Source organism: Apteryx rowi, unplaced genomic scaffold (genome assembly GCF_003343035.1).
Source record: "Apteryx rowi isolate R43461 unplaced genomic scaffold, aptRow1 scaffold_45, whole genome shotgun sequence".
Lineage (NCBI taxonomy): Eukaryota > Metazoa > Chordata > Aves > Apterygiformes > Apterygidae > Apteryx > Apteryx rowi.
Window position 1 is genome coordinate 3093188 of NW_020450705.1, and position 19139 is coordinate 3112326.

General features: G+C 52.9%; 1 protein-coding gene across 1 annotated transcript; it reads left to right on the forward strand.

Annotated features, from left to right (window-relative positions):
* The first annotated feature begins 247 nt into the window (after positions 1-247).
* On the forward strand, positions 248-6522 carry KLHDC8A (kelch domain containing 8A). Its single transcript, XM_026077293.1, has 5 exons — positions 248-623; positions 3574-3738; positions 5091-5306; positions 6006-6107; positions 6329-6522. The coding sequence occupies exons 1-5, from the start codon at positions 248-250 to the stop codon at positions 6520-6522; spliced, it is 1053 nt and encodes a 350-aa protein (XP_025933078.1).
* Positions 6523-19139: the final 12617 nt, after the last annotated feature.

Genomic DNA, 19139 nt, shown 5'->3' on the forward strand with positions numbered 1-19139 from the left:
CTCTGCGTTGGGGGGTAGTAGATGGGGCTTGCAACTGCTAGAGGCTGCCTGGAATAAATGCATTGATTGCTGAAGGTTTGCTGTGCTCCTGGCTGCCTGCAGCTCTGGCAGGGGGAGGATGGGGTTTGCACTTCGTGTGTGTCTCTGCTTTCCCCTGGTGACTGGTGCTTCTCTGCTCTGCTTTGCAGCTTAGCCAGCCCGCTCCCCGTGGACAGGGGACTGGTGCTGCCTTGCCCCACGAGCCGCAATGGAGTTAGCTAATACCAAAGATTTCCAGTGGAAAACYCTTGCTCCCCTCCCAAGCCGCAGGGTCTACTCGACCTTGGTGGAAGCTGGCGGCCAGGTGTTTGCCATCGGGGGCTGCGATGACAACGGCATCCCCATGGACTGCTTTGAGGTCTACTCGCCTGAGGCCAACCAGTGGAACTCCCTCCCTCCCATGCCCACGGCCCGGGCTGGAGTGGCGGTGGCCACCCTGGGCAAGCGGATCATGGTGATAGGAGGGGTCGGAGTGAATCAGATGCCGCTGAAGATAGTGGAGATGTACAACATAGACGAGGGCAAGTGGAAGAAGAGGAATTCACTGAGAGAAGCAGCCATGGGCATCTCGGTGACAGCAAAAGGCAAGGAAAATTCAATTCCTACTATGCTCTTCTAGGCCCGTGAGGGTTGCCTTTGGGGGCGATAGGGTCGGGGAGGGTTAGGCTCTGCCTGATGCACAAGTAGAACAGTTTTCTGAGCAACGCCATCTTAATCTAAGGCAAGGTCACAGTCTTCTCCAAAACTTTTTCGGTGCTTGCAGAGGTTGAGCCCTATGTCTTTGTCACAACCCACCTGCTAAAGAAGAGAGACTCTTCTCTGAGGCTACTGAAAGTAAATAAACTCAGTGGCTTGCTCTGAATCTTCAGCCTTTGAACCATGTGGACCGTGGCTGTGCTGATAGCTGGGTGTATTTCACAGGCCCRAGCTCCAGGGTTTGCAGTCAGACTTCTCCAAGGTCTTGTAGCCAGTTCAGGTCTAGTTCTGCCAGAGTCCCATGGTGAGGAGAAAAGGAAGGGATGAATAGAGGTTTGGGGCAATTCTTGATCTCATTCTGAAATGACCAAGAGTTTTATTTACTGGAGAACAGAACTAACTCCTTATGATGGTTTTGCCCAGACTGATTTCCAGATGGCTCTACCAGGCTCCTGCTGACTGCTCAGAGATCCTCTTGCTGTCAGTGAGTGTAACGAGTGCCAGGCACCTCTGGAAACCAGGCTACTTCACTCTAAATGCATGAGTGAGGAGGTAGGTTAGAGTCAGCAGGTRGAGACAACTGAAGCAGCTTTCCGCAAAGGTCTGTGAACAGGGGCAGGAAGAGCTGGGGGAGGAAACTTCTCCCAAAGGAAACTGTGATAGAAGTGTCAGGCCAATCTTTGTCTGCTTGCAGCCCACCAGTGGGGTGATCCTTGTTACACTGGAACTGCTGGAAAAATAGGAATGGTGATGCTGGCTGGTGTAGCTCAGCAGAGTGTACCCCTGGCTGAGCTGTGGTGCCAAAGAGAGGTGAAGGTCTTAGAGCCACAGAACAATTTTGGTTGGGAGGGACCTCTGGAGGTCTCTGGTCCAAACCCAAGACCAGCCAAAAGAGATCTGGCTTCACAGTTATGGGCTCAGATCCTTATACAAGAAAGGGAAGTGCCTGGCCTTGTGGGGGACTCCTGCAAAGCTCCCCTACATAAACCACTGCCTTAAATGGGGATTGTTAGATGCCTGCAAGGCTCTGCCGTATCTCCCCATCTTAATTTCTAAGCAGAGATGTGGAGCATTGATTTCCTTTAGCATTCTCTGCCCTGCTTTGAAGCGCCTGGGGCTAGGAGCTGTGTTCTGCGCAGCATGCCTGAGGTCAGCCAGCTTCCCGCGGTGCCTGGGATTATGAATCTAATCTCCAGGCAGCTTCTTTGAAAGCTTCTTGGTTTGTTTGCTTAAGTGRATTTGAAAGCTACTGTCAAGGAATGTTTAAAAGTAATGTTTACTGTCTTAGAGATGATTTTCTCTCTGAGTATAATCTTGCCTACTGACAGATATGGTAGGGGTCAGTGTGGTGCAAGAGGGCAGGAACAGAAATAGCTACCCAAATCCTTGAAGGATGCAGACGTAGTCTCTGCTCTTCCAGCTGCCTTGTTGTAGGGCTGTGGGCAAGGATGCTGTCACTGGGCTCCTGAATTTTGTCTCTGGAGGGAAGTGCTTGTTGAAGGAGATAATGCTGGATGCTGTGATCAAAAAGGATTTATTCTGGAGAGCCAGGTTTGTTGTTAGCTGGATGGGTATAGCTGATACAGAACTGGTGAGGAACAAATAGCTTCAGTGCCTTCCGCGCATTTTGGCTCTGACCTCCGCAGCGCGGGCCACCAAGCTGCTGTCCTGTGCCAGCTCTGAGTGGGGCCGAACTCCCTCCCTCCCTCCATGGGAAGAGCTTCACCATCCTCCTGCAACTGGTGTGCACTGGCTGTCCCATGAGGACAGTCACAAGAGCCACCCCTGCTGTCCCCCTCRCGGCGTGCTATGCCCCCACGGGGCTGCACCACAGCATTGCCCCTGCCTGCTGCGRTGCCCTCGTGGGGACCAGGTCCCGCTGCATGGTGGGGGCATGCAGAGGAGTGTTGGGTCTCCTCGGTGGAGCCCCAGCCTGCGATGGTGGTGGGGCAGGTGAGATCAAGGAGGGCAGCTCCGGGACAGGGAGAGCAAGGCCAGGTGGAAGAGCATCAGCAGAGCTGCAAGAGGGGTGGGAGACGGGCGCTTTCYGCTCCTGGCACACAGGTGCTCCCGGCACCTTTTCCCTGTCAGACATTGAGAGCTGGGCTCAAAGGTCCTATGGGTCTGGTGGATCATCAGGAGCAGCCCTGAGAGACCCGAGGGCCTTATTTGCAGTGRCCTTATTGTGGTGGCCTGGGATGAATCCTGATGGCCCAGACGGGGTGGCAAAGGCAGGCAGGCTCAACGCTATGCTGACCACCCCCTCGGTGTGAAGCTGCTTTTCCAGCTGAGAACACAAAGGTGCTTTGTTTGCTGCAGTGCTGCAGATATCTCTCTATCTGGCTGTGCTGAGCAAACAAAGAAAGGGAGAAATTGCTTCTGTTACCAAAGAGAGGGGAAGGTGACTGGCGCATTAACCTCTTCCTTGTCCTGCTCGAAGCCCTGGGACTGAATATGCCTGTGCTCCAGCAAGAGGCATCACCAAGGCTGGGGGGAGAGAGGCTCCTGGCTTCCCCGTGCATCAAAGCGGTTGCACGAAACCCAAAAGTGCCACTGTTCTGTTTGGATCTGATATCCCCCTCCCTTCTGAAGGTGCAGTTGGCTTATTTCAAACCATGCTCTGGAGCAGTGCCCTCTGCCCTAAGGGAGGGGACCCAGAGCCCGGTGGCTAGGTCCTGGCAGGGACCGAGAATCTCCAGGACATGTTAGCACACAGCGACTCCGATGGAGGTGGATGGTTCTGGCCCACCGCACACAGTGGCATGTGGTTTTTTTGCATGYGGCTGTTTCTCATGCTCTCGCCTAAGTCTGTTCTTCTTGCTTCTTGGCCCTGCCCAGACTACAGGGTCTATGCAGCTGGTGGGATGGGATCTGACCTGCGGCCGCACAATTACCTGCAGCATTACGACATGCTCAAGGACATCTGGGTGTCGCTGGCGGCCATGCCCACACCTAGGTACGCTGCCACATCCTTCCTGCGAGGCGCCAAGATCTATGTGCTGGGTAAGAAGCAGTCCTGCCTGCCACCACCTTCCTCCACTTCTGGGCAGTGGCTCCTTTGATCTCAGACCCCTATGAGCTCTGAAAGCCTTCCTTAAAGGGGTTTTGGGAAATGCTCCCCTCTATCCCCTGTCCTGCTTTCTCATGGCGTCTGAAATACTGAGCTTGCACCTGCAGCCGTAGGTTTTGAGTGGGACTGGCTTGGGCTTGGGTTTCCATTCACAACTCCCTAGCGAGCATCTGCAAGAGCCTGTGCACCCTTAAATGCCCAGGAGCTCGGAGATCATGTGGTTGTTCATGCCGGGGGAAACAGCCTCCCTTATCCCAGAGCAGTCTGCAGCTGCTGGCAGCCTCAGGATACAGCTAGGCTTTGTCAGGCTGCCTGCTCAGTTTGCAGTCCTGAGACTGCGATAGCCCTTCGCCTCAACTGATGAGCAAAAATACTTCTATCTACCTTATGCCATCAAAGTACTGCACGCCTACATGAAAGGTCTGCTTTTTAGCAGAGGAAGGACTTGTTGGGGGATGCTGGGCAAGCATTTTGCTGGGAGCAATTTTCATTAGCCGCATCTTATATGTAGGGAAACCGAGGCACAGAAATGTTGCTGTTAGCTCATGGCCAAATGGCATATCAGGAGCAAAGCTGTGGTCAGAACCCAGGAGTCCTGATTACTCAAAGCAACAGACAACGTTGGCTGTCTTTAGGGGGCTTCCACAAAAGACCCTTTGATCTATTTTGCATTCGTTTGCTGCTAGCGAACATTTTGTGGGCCCAGTAGCAAGCAGACTTTCACTCTTCAAAAACACTGAGCATCTGAGCTGAGAATAGCTGTATTCGTTTGCATCTGATTGGTGCAAGAATAATACAGCATATTTGGCAGTTGTAACAGCAGCTGTTTTGGCTCTTCTGCTCCCTCACGAACTCCGCAGTGAGGGCTGGGCTACCGTTGCTGGATTGCCCTGGTGCTGAACTTATCTGAATTGCAAAGGCTCTCCCAGTGCTGGTACCTACCCTGCTGTGAATTTGTCTTGATTAAACTGGTGCATATTAAACACCTTCCTGCACTAGCTACCTACTGCCACTGGGATGGAGGGAGTGGTGCATCTAAAAAAAAAAAAAAAAAAGACGTATTTTAACTGCATGAAAAGGAAATGAAAGAAGGAGGATGAGGGTGATGATCCACCTGGCTCTGCAGGGCCTGATCCCAGACAACTTGAGACCCAAAGGCATCATATCAGCTGGCAGTGCTCTGGCTCTCAGCTTACCCCAGGAGGTCGCTTTGGTTTTTGTTGCCACTGACTTGTTTGATGTCTGAGCCAAACTGACCCTGTTCTTTCCGTCACCTTTGTCCCAGGCGGAAGGCAGTCCAAGTATGCTATCAATGCCTTCGAGGTCTTCGACACAGAGACCAGATCATGGACCAAGTTTCCCAACATCCCCAACAAAAGGGCCTTCTCCAGCTTTGTGCCCACAGAAGACAAACTCTTCAGTCTCGGGGGCCTGCGGCAGGGCCGGCTCTACCGGCAGCCCAAGTTCATGAGGACTGTGGATGTGTTTGACATCGAACAAGGTGGGGGGCTGTCATGGTTCTGTCCTTTCCGGATGAGATGGGTGGGTGGTGTTCGAGGCCTGGGGTGGCCTTGCAGGGTGTCTGGGTGTGGGTGCTTCAGGGCTGAGAGGCTTTGCTGTACTTGCAGAGCAGCTATCTTTAATCTGTCTCTAATTTACCGAGTCCTATGGCTGCTGATGCCTTGAGCCCAGCCTGGCAGAAGACCTGTGGTCAGGGTAAGTGAGGCAAGGCAGCAGGGTCCAGAGGCAGCAGGGTTCAACTGTTCTCTCCTGGACATGTCGACAAGAAACCTGACCACTGTCACAGGTTCTTAGTATCCCAAGGTTCAGCAGAAAAACTATGCTTCCACAGACAAGTAGAAGGCCAGGGGGCAGATGGTTTCCCAAGAATCTGGATACTCATCTCCACTGTTTTCCGTAATGGTGCAGTGCTTGCTGCCAATAGACCTGCCGGTGCTGAATGCAGGGGACTTGCTTGCAAGGGAGGAGCTTGCTGGGGTTTTGGAGACCAGACCAGCCTCCCCTGGGAAAGCTGGGTTCCCAAGCTTTCAGTTGTTTCTCTTTTTATTTTCAGGAGTTAGGCCCAAGGTTAGGTTCAGGGGACTTAAACAGCCTAGAAAATTCAGTAGGGACTTGCCCTGAACCCAGCACATCCGTATGGCACAGTGACCACCCAGCAGTCTGTCCTTTCCCTCCCCAGGTGGCTGGATGAAGATGGAGCGCTCCTCCTACTTGAAGAAAAGGCGAGCAGACTTTGTGGCTGGCTACCTGAAAGGGAGAGTCATCGTGGCTGGGGGCCTAGGTGAGGCGCTGGAGACGGTGGTAACACTTCAAAAGCATACACGGGTTGGGTGCTGTCTTTGCACAGTGGAGCAGAGCGGAGAGATCTCAGCCCTGGCTGGCCCAAGGGAGCAGGGGAAAAGGACCCTGTAAGAGGATGGGGTGAAGAGTGCAGATGTGAGCTCAGAACAGGCAAGCGGGGGATGCTTGCAGGTGACCTGGTGCCTCACTTTGTGCTTCCAGGAAACCAGCCGACCGTCCTGGAGTCTGTGGAGGCCTTCCACCCRGAGAAGAACAAGTGGGAGAACCTGCCCCCCATGCCCACCCCGCGCTGCGCCTGCTCCAGCATCGTGGTCAGGAACTGCCTGCTGGCTGTCGGGGGGGTGAACCAGGGCCTGAGCAGTGCTGTGGAGGCCCTGTGCGTCTCCGATTCCTAGCTGGCTCCTGCGGAGGACCCTGCCGCCCTGCTACGTCAAGCAGCAGCGGTGGTGGTGCTGCGGGGCTGGCTCCCAGCAGCGCAGAGGCTGTGCATGCACCACCTGAGCTGCCCTGGGAGCCTGGCAGCTCTCTGCTCTGCCGCCTGGCAGCTAAAAGCCAGCCKTGCTCTGAAGCTGTGGCCGGTAGGAGCCTGTAGCCAGGGCTGTTCTTCTTCTCCCTCCTCCTGGATGCTGCAGGTCCAGCCCTACAGYGGGACGATGGAAGGGGGCAGCCCACGTGGAGCGCTTTAGCCAGGGGTCCCCTCTGATAGCCTTCAGAGCTCTACGGGGAAACCCGGATGAAGGAACTGCTCACAGAGCTGGTGCGTCCTGTCTCCTGTCAACAGGAAAGACCCTGGAGCTCAGGGCATGGGCAAGCACCTCCATCCTACCGTCCTGACCCACCGTCAAAGGGCAAGGGTTCAGAGGTGCTAGGAGTATCCAGRCAGGTCAGAAGTTGTTCAGGGAGAGCTGAGGTGAGGTTGCCCTTTCTGAGCATCCAGTAATCTATATGTGCTTCCCTGCACAGACCCACCTGGCTTGCAACAAGGGAAACTCCGAATCTGCAGCCACGTGTGGTGGTGGTGGTGGGGGTCATTCTTTTGCCTTTATAGCAAGGCTTTTCCTGCAAACTTGTAGCATTTGACTGTTGCTTTGCCAGAAGCTGGAGCAAGGGGCTGCCAACGTGATCGGGAGGGATGAATGCCCATGGACTGTTTCAGTCAGAGGGAAGACCTTGCCTTTGGTGCAGGACTAGCTCAGAAATTGCCTTTGCTGGGTTTCATGCATGGATGGTCTCAATCTGCAATGCTCCAACCCAGTTCTTAGCCCCTTCAATGGTTTGGGGGGTTCTCTGCTCAGTCTTGGGAGAAAGAAGCAAATATGAGCCCTGCCTCTGGCTCTAGAGCTCTCTCAGCCCCCGAGTCTGGGTGGTGGCTTTGGGCAAAGCTTTGCTTTGGCAGTGAAGGCAAAAGACCCCGGCCATCGCTTCCTCTTTATTTGGTTTCCAGCTTCCTGAGCAGTTTGAGCTGAGGGCTGTTTGAACTGTTGGCTTTACAGTTCTAGCTTGCAGCAGTTGCACCATTAACAGCTGTCTTCAGAAGAGCTCTCGGGCAAGCCCTGTCTGCGCGAAGGGCTGCCTCGGGGCCGTCTCTGCTGTGGTTGTATAAAAGGGGGGGACCTGGACTGAAAAGAGGGAGGGAGTCGATGTAGGCGGCTACGGCTGGGGTCAGTGTGGTATCCCTGTGTCAGCAAGCCCAGACGCTGCTGCACCGCTCTTCTTTCCAGCTTGTCACGTGCCTCTTTTAAAACAGTCCCCGACTCGAGAGAAGAGTGGGATTTTTTTCCGATGAAATTTCCTTTGTCCTGTGCAGAGGGAAGCAGAGGGATAGCTGGAGGAGAAAGGCTGTGTGAGGCTTAGCAAGCGCTGATACAACCAGCCTGGGTCTCCTGGCAGGGCTCGCTGGGCCCCACGCGCTGCTGCGGAGCGCGGAGGACACCGTGCGGCTGCCGCGGCGATGGCAGCGCTCCCCGGGGAAGCGGCGCGGGGGCCAAGACCTGCCTTGTGCCGCTTCCCTGGGCGCGGGCTCCGGCCATGCTCGGCCCCAGAACAGCTCGAGACGGATGCGTTGCACCGGGCAGCTCGGCCAAGGAGAGCCCGTGGTGAGCTTGCACTGGAGCACACGGACAGGACTTGCGTCTCCTGCATCCCACGAGATCCGCACTCCTCCRGTGAGACGCTGGCCCCTAGCCGTTGTCCTCTGGGCCAGCTGCCGTCCCTCGTGGGTGGCCGGAGCTGTTCCTGTCTGTCGGTGTTCGCTAGGAAGCAATGAAGCGAGTGGCCCCTTTTGAAGTGCAGCCCTGCCGGCTGCAAGTCCTGTCTCCCTCTGATCTCAAAGCGCTGTGTAGAGCAGATGAAAGGGGAAAGACGCTGACTCCACAGCCAACAACCTGCTCGCTAATTATTTACATCCCACCTGCTTGTCTCTGGCTAAGTACAATAGACATAGCGGTGTCTGTCCCCATCCCCTGTCACGTTCCCGTTTGGGGTTCTGGTGCTTTAGTTGTTTAGGCACCACGTTTTGGAAGATTGTATAAATGTAAAAATCCAACTGCAGCAAAGGAGCTTTACACCTGAAGCAGAAACGCGGCTCTGYCTGGGGTGGAAGAGCACAGAGGCCAGCTCAGACGATCTTTTGACAAGCAGTTTGTCATCCTGATCCGTGGCTCGGTTTCCTTTTCTTGAGCGAGAATGATCCTTCCCTATCTTTGGAAAGCCTCTTGGACGAATGGTGCCCCATGCCCACCTGGGTGGGGAGGTCTGCTGGAGGGTGAGCAGGGCGCTGTGGCCAGGCGCTTCTGGCTAATGCCATCTCTGCTAGTGCAGGTGCTTAAAGGTCTGCTGGCTCTTGCAGAGCTGAGGGAGAGGCTAAGAGCACCCCTCTCCATGCGTGCAGCCCTGAGGTGACAGTCCTGCCTCCTGACCCAAGAGCACTAATAAAACATCCCTTTGAACTGTAAAAATTGGAGGAGGAGGTGGCGGCTTGGAGGGAGAGAGGGAGCCTTCTCCTTTTCTAGAACAAGCCCCATGTCTCCTGGCACAGCAGATCTCTGTTTCAGCTGCCTCTGCACAGCTGAGAGTCTCTAGCTATTAATGAAGTGTTTTCCTTTTTCCTTAAGGAACCTTTCCCACACAGAGCACAGCCTGATACTGCTCTGCTCCTGCTTCCTCCTCAGCTCTGAGCCCTGCTCATTGCAGCGAGGCAGGCTGCGCTGGCCGAGGCTCGGGGTTTCATTCTGCTGCTCGGYTGACTTTGTTATGCTGGTGGAAGGGGAGGAGGCATCTGGTCCCTTTGCCTTGCTCTGCCACGGCTGGGGGCTGATCTTTTCCCTTCTGCATGCAGAAAGGCTGGAGAGAGTGACAGACAAAGCAGTGCCATGGGAATAAACCGGGCTCTAGGACTTAATGAAGAGATGTCAGGGCCTGGGGATGAGGCTGGGGAGAGGCAGTCGGTAATCAGAACYGGAGATGTGCAGAGCATTTAGAGAAGGAGAGAAGGAGGGGCTTTCCGAGTTGCAGTCTAGTGAGACCCGGGTCTAGGTCAGCTGCCTTTGTCAGTGAAATCCAAGCTGTCGTCACCAAGCGGAGGATCAGGTGCGTCCTCGGGGCCGCTGTCTGCAGCCAGTGGCAGGTCGCTTTGCGGTGCTCTGCTGCGCTTTCCTTTCTGGTGCTGCTGTGGACRTACAGAGCCACTTTTTTTTTTTTTAAACAAGAGCTCAACACCTCAACCCGGTTTGGACTTTTCCAGGCTYGGTTACCACCCTGAGCAGATTCCCCAGGAGTTTCAGCCCCTGCCTTGCCTGCTGGGCTCTCCCCAAAACCTGCTGGGAAAGGGAGCTGCTGAGACTTCATACGCTTCCAGCACACGCTGCTGTACTGTATTTTCAGAAAACGCCCACTCAGAGCCCTTTGTATCTGATGAATTGGAGTGTTTTCCCTAATAATAATGTCATGCTTTTTACCAGCAGATTATAAATGACTTTGCAAACACAGAGAGAGGTAACCAGGCAGCAGGAAGGTGAGAAAAGACGTATCCACAGTCACTTAGTGGCAAAGCTGGGATTAGAAGGTAGGTCTGATCTATCCCTGTACTGGGCTCTGCTTATTAGAGTGCAYTGCTCTCGACAGAGCCCCTCTGATATGTGGAAATTTGGTGTCTGAAGTTCAGCCTGTTCCCTGACGTGGTTAAAGGGCCTCCTGGACTGTGCCTGTGCTTGACCCCTGCTGAAGGAACCTGGCTGTGTTTTCAAATTAATCTTCTTTAATTATTTCAAGAAAAGGTTTAAATCTTTTCTTGAGTGTTCTTTTGAGCTGTTCTGCTGGCATGGCAGAGCAGCCCAAGGTAAGACTGGAGGAGCTCCGTTAATTAATCACAGAATAAGAGAATTAATGAGACTGCTGTAGAGGTCAGGGAAAATTAACACGATTCAAAACRGGGTGAGAGTGCGTTGCAGGCTTATGCCCTTTAGGGGCTTGCCAAACCGAGGTGTCCACCTACGTTGTGTGAATGCCCCCAAGCAGCAGGACCTGATTGCAAGGACCAAGAGGYAAGCATGCCTCCCATCCATAGCATGTGCACCCCCAAAACAGCTTGGTCAATGCTGTTCCTGACCCTCACTGCCACCGGCAAGCTTGGTGGTGAGGGACAAAGAGGAGAACTGTAGTTAACTACAGCAGAAGGGAAGGAAGGGTGCATAATGTTAAGGTGCCACCTCCAAGCTAAAGGGGAAGAAACRGGACAAGACAACAGAACAGCAGAAGGAAAAGTAAGTCTAGGATTCCCTGCTGGAGCAGGGGGAAATCCTCCAATTTTCCCGTTACCTCTGTGGGTTTGGTGGTGGAATTCCCTAGTAGCAGCATGCTGGCAGACACGAGCTAGGGGACGAAGTCTCTTCATTGGTGACTCTCACACTTGCACCCTGAATCCTGTGATTCTGTGCGTTGTTCCCACTGCTCTGTGAAATAGGTTGCAGGAGACTGTGCTTYTGTTAGAAGGGCGATGTCTGCCCTCTGGGTGATGGAGATGTGACCGCGAGCGAAGGCTCGTGGGCAGGAAGGTAGGTCAGTGTACCCTGAGTGTATGTGTGGAGTTGATTGTTTTAAGCCAGTCTTATGGGTGTTTGAGTTCAGCAGTGCTGGACAGGCTCCTCGTCTCCTTCGGGTGCTCTCTGAACGGCAGATGGCATCAATGGGCTGAGTCCAGGTGGGACCAGCATCTCCGAGGAGGCATCCCCACTGCAGCTGGGGGGACCCTGTCCTGCCCGGACGATGCTGGACTGTGCTGCTGTGATGGGAGGYTGGCTCTGATATGTCGTTCTGGGTTGTGCAGGGATCCTGGCTAATGGCATAAGGACCCAGTAAATAGCCTGATGTGAAAGGGATGTTATGCAGCTCCTCCAGCACTTCACTTCCATGAACAAGCGTTGTCTTTGGGTCCAAATGCCTTGTCACAGCTTTGAGACAGAGCTGAATCCTGCTCTTGGGCCCCCTGAGCAGCTCGTCTCTAGCACTGCTGCACAGAGTCAGTCAAGGAAATGTCTGTGCGGCTGAATCCTGCTCTTGCGAACACTGCTGCAGCTCCCTGGAAGTCAGCAGTGCTGAGGATGTAACTGAGCTCTGCAGAGGATCTCTAGGGATTAGAGCTGCAGTTTCTTTCCCCRGATGCGTGTTACATATGTTTTTCAGCAGCTGATGCCAAGAGTGCTTCCATCTTTGAAACTGATACTTGATGGATTCTCTTGTGCCTGGAGGGACAAGGTAAAGCATCAGCTGGGAGGTCGAGTCCTGTGATCAAACCAGCTCCTTGGAACGGGGCCTTTGATCATAATTGCCAGCTGTGGTGGGGCTGGTTACCGCGGCTGTGTGCGGCGGAAGGACGCTTCTCGGAGCGAGACGTGATAATAAACTGCTCTGGTTTCCGAAATGGTTTGACTGTTCTGGGAAGAGCCACACAGGCAGCCTCGGACGTGGCGCAGAGATAACCCTGTGCTGGGGGGGGTGTGCACATACATAAGCGCAGGAGGAGAAGGCATGAGTGTTTGTGTAGATGGACGTACAACTGCGTGTGCAGGTACCCTGCACTGTCAGTGCATGTGTACATAGACGTATATTTATGGGGGCATGTGGGACCAGGCTTATGTAGGCTAATGTGTGTGGGGGGTGGACATCCACAGTATAAAAGGTGTAGCTGTGCTGAGTGTTTCTGGTGGACACGAGACCCCAGGCTGTGAAGCTCCTCTGGGTCTCAATGCCGAGGGGGGGCTCTGTGCCACAGAGCTGCTCCCATGCTGTCACCACCTTGCTGTTGAACCTTGCTTCCCGAGAGGTTCCCGGGGGGTTCGTTCTTTACCCTTTGCTCTGAAATTTGGTTAGAGGTGCGGGTAGATCGTAGCTGTGACTGCGTGACAACGTTCAGTTGCCCTAGGAGCTGTTTCAAGCTGCGGGTTTGCTCCCGCAGCTTTTGTCGTGGGCCTGTGAGCGGAGGGGATCACCTTGCATCCTGGGCTGCCGGCGCCGCTCTCCTTAACGGGGTCCAGGCACAACTCTGAGGGCTGGTGCTGTATAACGGCAGGACTCTCATCTCMTGCTCTTTCATCGTTGTTGCAGCAGTGCATGGTTGCCACGAGGGCAGGAATAATGCCAGAGATTTTGATCATGTAGAACCTGCCTTTGGCAGGAAGCTGTTGGCTCTACAAAGCCAGGCTACAGAAGGCAGAGATGTGGGGACACGCTTCCGAGCCCACCAAAATTGCCATTGCATGGAACAGGTCCATGGGGACAGAGCAGCTTGCAGACTCGCCCTGTGTGTGCTGCACCCATGTCTGGATTTGTCCGGGCTGTGAGCGCTGCGCATACCTGTCATCCGGTATTACCTCCTCCACCAGGCACTGCTGTCTGAGTTACAGGTATGACAGCGCTGCTTCGAGGGACCTCAGGGAGGTACTTGCTGGAATTCACACGGTGAGTCACAGACGTGCATCTGGTTGTAAAGCACCATTTTTGGGTTGCGTTGTTCCTCCCTGCTTCATTCCAGAGGAGCTGYTGGGGCTGAGGTCATTCCTGCTTACAAAGAAGATTGTTTTTGGCCTCAGTAGGCTGGTGCAGCCCTGGTATTTTGGGCAGAGTTTCCTAAGGCTAATTGAAGATAAGATTCAGTGATTATGGTTCAGAGTCAGGGAATTTGGATTGTCCACCTTGTCTCACATCATGAGGATTATTGGTGTCCGTCTTATATTGAAAACCAGTTTAGATGCCAGTTCAGTAGTGCGACTAGGAGACGTGCTTAGACTTAAGCATGGGAGAAAGCCAGCTGATGTCAAAGCGCATTTGCTGAACCTGGGCCTTAAACTGCTGTAACCATTTTAGATGGCGATGTAAAGGAAATCTTTTAAAAATAAAGCAAACAAACATAACTAGATTTCAACAGCTTTCTTTCCAAAATAAGTAGTAAATTTGATTTGACTTGGGGAATTGTTGCCAGCGATCTTGAGAATGATTGGTAATTGTCTGCAGTACTTTTTTTTTAATATATATTTTGGCTCTCACAAAGAGACTTACATTGAAATAGGATCATGTTTCTGTAGACCAAGAGCTTTTAACAGTGTATTGCAACATTCTTTATTACTGTTCTTTACCAGATCTGTCAGCCAGCTCCTCCTGTCTTTGGGGAGCTGCAACGAGCTACAAGATAGCCCTTCTGGCCTGTCCAGCCGCCCARGTATCAAAGTAGCATTAAGCCTAGCAACCTCCTAAGCAGTCGCAAACTGCAGCAGGCACGGTTCTGCCTGCCTTTATCYGAAACCCAGCTGAGCTCATGCAGTTTTCCAGCTACCTAATGGGGCTCAACAAACCCAGTAGCTGGCTGCTGCTGTGTCCTTGTCTGAACTCCTGATACTAGAAGTTGTTTGCTGGAAGCCGGGCTTTTCAGTACCTGCGCTGACGGCTCTCCCAGGACAGCAGCACGGTGCGGCTCTGCTGCCGATTGCTCTGCTGCCCTTCCTGCCTTTAGGAATCGCTTCTCGTTGTCCCTAAGCAAACTTTGTCTGCATAGACAGGAAACTTTAGAGCAACCTCTCTGATGTCTGCTTGCAGAGCAGACTCCTGTACCTTGCAATAGGCCTGTGACGGGCACGGCAATGCCCTGCTCTGCTTGGCTCCTCCTGGGGTAAACGCTGCCCTTTGGGCGTCAGTAGCCAGCCCTCCCCAAAAGGAAGGGGACCCAGCGTAAAGTGTGGTGTGAAAGCTGCCGTACGGCTCCGGCGATGAGGTTCTGGTCACCCAGGAAGAGGAGGAATGGGGATGGAGCTGCTCCATGCTGCTAAACCGCCGCCGCTCTGAGAAAAACACCGGAGCCCATCTGTCATTGCCATCCTGGCACCAAAGCGGCGCGTGTGCTGCCCTGGCTGTGCTAGCTTCCGAACCCTGCCGAGACGCCAGCCGCGGAGCCGCAGCGGAGCAAGCCCCCGCCGTTCCCGGCCGCAAGCAGACAAAACCGTTCCATCGGCATCCGGCCGGGCTGYAACGGATATCAAGTCACTACCGTGAAATACAAATGCTTCCTGCTCTGAAAATGAAGGTTCCAGCTTTCCTTGCGAGTTTGCTCATTTATTTATTTTTTTGTAAATGCCCCAGCGCTGATGCAGCGCCAGGTGCCGTCRACGGCTCTGAAACCCGCTGCCGTAACCTTGCAGTGCTGCTCTTCGATACGCTCGCAGGACGTCCTGCGTTGCGTTTGGCGTTTCGTGCAGCCCGTTGATCTGTTGCAGGGGGACCCTCGGTGAGATAGACACATGCTGTGTATAGAATAGAAGAATCTGTGACAGAAAATTACCCTTGAGGATTATATTGGCTTTCTTTGGTGTGGGTAACTTGTGTTTGCTGATGTTTGCACCAAACTCCCGTTAACTGCATGAGAGCAAACAATTTGCATGTATGTGAGAGGAGAGCGAAGCCCAAAGAATTGCTCCAAACTCCCAAGCGCATGAGAAAGCTGCGTAATAGTTACTGCTCAGGCCTTGCCCCCACTTGTGTAGGGTTTACCGGTTGTAAGTGGGGGCTTCAGCTATAGGGGGTTAACACATATTGTAACGGCTGAAGTACAGCAGTTGCGTTGGATGGGGATTGCGGTTTCTGCTTTTATTCTCTAAACTTCTAAGTTAAAGTGTAATTCAGACCACTGTACATGTCTCTTATCTCTGTAGCGATTTCTAAGGTAAATATCACATAATAGCAAAGATAATGTTATCACATGATTAAAAAAACAAAAATGATAACTTCATATTTTAAAGTGGTTGGTTCCTGCTCTCTTTACAATTCAGACTGAAGACGACTCATTCTACAATTCCAATGATTAAATCAGCTGTGTTTCACTGGTCTCAAATGACTTTCTCTCTAGCAGAGACAGGGAAACTGARGTATTTGGGAGTCCTGTGGCTTGTCCTAGACGCAGAGTGAGCAGGAAACCAAATCCGGGAACCTCCGGTTCCCAAGAGGGCTGCAATTGCGGCAGGGACGGCCTGCACACTGCGCAGAAACCAGGTCACTCTTAATTACAGTGTTTCTTTGCTCTTTTTCCTCTTCTTAGTCTGCTTCATTGGTCAAATTTCTGCATGCTGAGCTGCTCAGAGCAATGCATTTTTCCACTCTGCATTGTCCAGCTGGAAAAGATGGTATTTGTGCTTTCTCCAGTCCTGATTCATCTTTGACTGCAGCGTGTTTGCTTATCTCTGTAGCTGCATATAGCAAGGAGCTCGCTTCTGCTCTCCTTACCGTGCCTTTGCCCTTATAGCAACCATAAGGAAGGCTGGAAGGACCCGGCTCCACAAGCACAGCAGGGCCAAACCTATCAGGCTAATGTGGTCTTGCAAAATGATTCTAAAAACTGACCAGCCTGGGCACAAAAGATGGATCGTGGGGAAAAAAAATGACCCGGGTATTATACAGAGCGGACATAGCTCCTGAGCGGATGGATGAACGGTGTTTGCAGGCTGGTTTAATCCCACACAGCCACAGCAGAGCGGGTTGCAGAGGTGGCCTGCGTTGTAATCGTTAGATTTGATAGGTCATAAATTACTTTTTGAAAGACTCCTATTGGTGCTAATGTGTTTCCCCTCTTCTGTTGATGGATGGGGCACCCAATTGGGAGGATCAGAGTCAAACCAGTTTCCTTAGTGTTTTCAAAGGCAGAATGGGTTTCACACCTGTCTGAGCACTACCCAGCGGCAGGTAAGGAATGCTGCCAGCTTGGAAGGCCACTAATGGGAGGCGATCATTTAACTTTTTGTCGTCTTTGGTATTTTAATGCCTAGCAGAACTCTTCCTTTCCCTTTTGGAAGGCTCACTTCTATAAACGTGTCTTCTGGTGAAAGTTTATTCCTTTACCAGTCCCCAAACAGAGGTGAATAAAGGCTATTGCCACTGATTCCAATGGCAAAGCTATAGGTTTTGACCACGACATGAATGTTTTTATAAATGCTGCAGGATTGACTTGGTGCTAAAGGAGAAGGGGGAAGAAGAAGAAGAAGAAGAAGAAAAAAAAAGGCAATGAGAGCCTGACGTAAATAAGGCTTCTATCATTACAAATCATCAAGCTGATTAGACTAGCTTTGAGCAGGTTTACCTGACACAGAGCCAAATTCCTTGTTGACTTTCATGTTGATTTTTAGCGGACATGCATTTGCAAAGCGTTCGGCCCTGTCTTACAACGGGCTGCTGCTGTAGGAAACTTTTTTTTTAGGATTTCCAAAGCTGAAGCTGGGGGAGGCAGGGGGATTTTGGTGGATTTCCCCACTGCCGCGAAAGCAACAGTGATACCAACTGTTACAATAGAGGATCCTTATCAGTGGATTCCAGTGGACTTAGATCTGTGTCCTTCGACATTTCCATTAAAAAAGGCTTCCTGAGCTAGTCTAGAACAAAAGCATACCTAAGCCTACGTATCAGTGACAACACAGAAAATTGCAGAAAAGAATTCATCTGGTAGAAACAGAAAGAGAAGCTACCCAAGACTTCATTTCCTTTCATCCCAGCGAAAGCCTCTGCAAAGCATCCTTAGAAATCAGTGGGAGTATTAAGCATGTGCTTGAAGTTAAATGCATGCTCAAGTGCTTTCTTGGACCGGTGGGCTAAGCCCCGAGCGATTCCACAAATGTCAGTAGAGTTGTGCAGTAGGCAGGGATCTGGGCTTGCGGTGTCCGGGAGCCACAGGCGCTTCCGTCTTAGGCGAGTGAAATTGCCTTGCTTACTGCAATAAGGAGGTTTGTCTCTTCCCCCTTCGCCTGTTCTGCAATCTCTGGGCTGAGCCTGAACAGGATCCTATCTGTTTACTTTGACATTGAAATTACAGCAGTTTAGTTAATCTCATCTACACCTTGTTTATCTTCCCCATGGGCCCTGCTGGCTGGTTTCTGAACGAAATGCAGCTCCCGTTACTGCACAGTGAATAATTCATTGTTGCAGCGCTGCTTCAGCACGGATCCTCCTAGGACAAAGTAAGGCCCTCGTAGTGGCGGGAGGTGACTGATTTGAAAATAAACAGGGGAAGAGAGATTTGTGTGGGGGTTATTTCCATACGTAGTGAATTTACTGTACATTCAACGTTGGTGGTGGTGGKGGGGAGGGTAGAAAGGCTGCAGGACCAGTCTGAATGTGTAAAAAAGTGTTCCGCAGAAGAAATGAGAAAGGAACAGGAGGTTCCACACAGCCGCCGGCAATAAAAACCAGGGCYTCTGGCCGTATAAAATACCTCTGTGTCCAAGCTGTATCTAAATGATGCCTTCAAGCATTTAGGCACCTCACAGCCACTGAGGAGCAGAGTTTGGTGCCTCGTGGTCTCCCACAATCCACACTGAGGTGCCCATCGCTACATCTATCTCGCAGGGTGAATGTACTCAGTAGCTCATTTTATAACCTCGGTCCTCTGATAGCCGGTTTGCAAGAGCAGCCGGAGGGCACAGTGACTGCGAAGCCTGCCGAGGTCTCATCCTGATACAGAGRCAGGAGCGGGTGCTGGTCCCTAGTTCAGCCGTAGCCTAGACCACCACGGTGCTCAGCTGAGCCGGCTGCTCGCTCTGCCCCGGCAGCGGGGTCCTGGGGGAGACGGAGCGGTGGCCACGTGGCCGGAGGTTTTGCCGTCTCCCTACTGCAGCCACCCCGTTACCCAGGCCGGGGCCAAGTCCCTCCGCGTGGGCTGTGGTCATGGCCCAAGGCCCTCAGGTTCGCGGGCTGGACCCAAAGCCTGCAGAGGGGCCGGTGCTGGCTGAGATCATCCCTTGAATATGCTCCTGAGACCCTGATCTGCCTCATCCTGCCGGCTGCCCTGAGCCCTTGGAAGTGCTGGGAAAATCCAGGTCTGACTAATGCTGTAGTTATCTCTTTCTTCAATCAATACAGTGTGTCCTCACACATGCCCGGAGCCGGGCGAGAGCCTTTGTTTCGGCTGCTTTGGGAAATAATTGCATTCTTTTGGCATCTCAAAACAAAGAATTACCACGGGGGCAAAGAAACCACAGGGGAAGGTGCTGTGGAGTGAACCAGAAATGTCCGTAACAAGAGTTCCTGTGGGGGTGGCTGAACTGTCCCCACGTTTCCCCCTCCGCAGCTCGCGCTGTGCATCACGCTGCTCCTCCCGGACCCGCGGTGTCCAGGAGGGCGAAGCAGCACCCTGGGGCTGGTGAGGACAGGCTGCGCTTGCCCAGGCCTCTTCCCTCACTGATTTTTGCCCTCAAAATGCTTTTTTTTGGGGGGGAGGGGTGTTTTTTTCTGCGAAAAGCCGGGTGCATTGTGGCTCCTTGCAGCAAACCGTGTCTCCGTGCATGTCTGTGGCTGCCTGTATGTCTGTGTCCCTGTGTTCCCGCATCGCTCCTGCGTGAGACACCCAGATGCTTCGCGCCGCGTCCTCGCAGCGGCCCGTCCCTGTGCTCCGTCCCAGCGCTGCGTGTTTGGGCGCGAGCGTCTCCTTGCAACCCCCCGTGCAGGGCCCTCGCCAGCATCATCCTGCTGCAAATCTCCTACTCTGCCC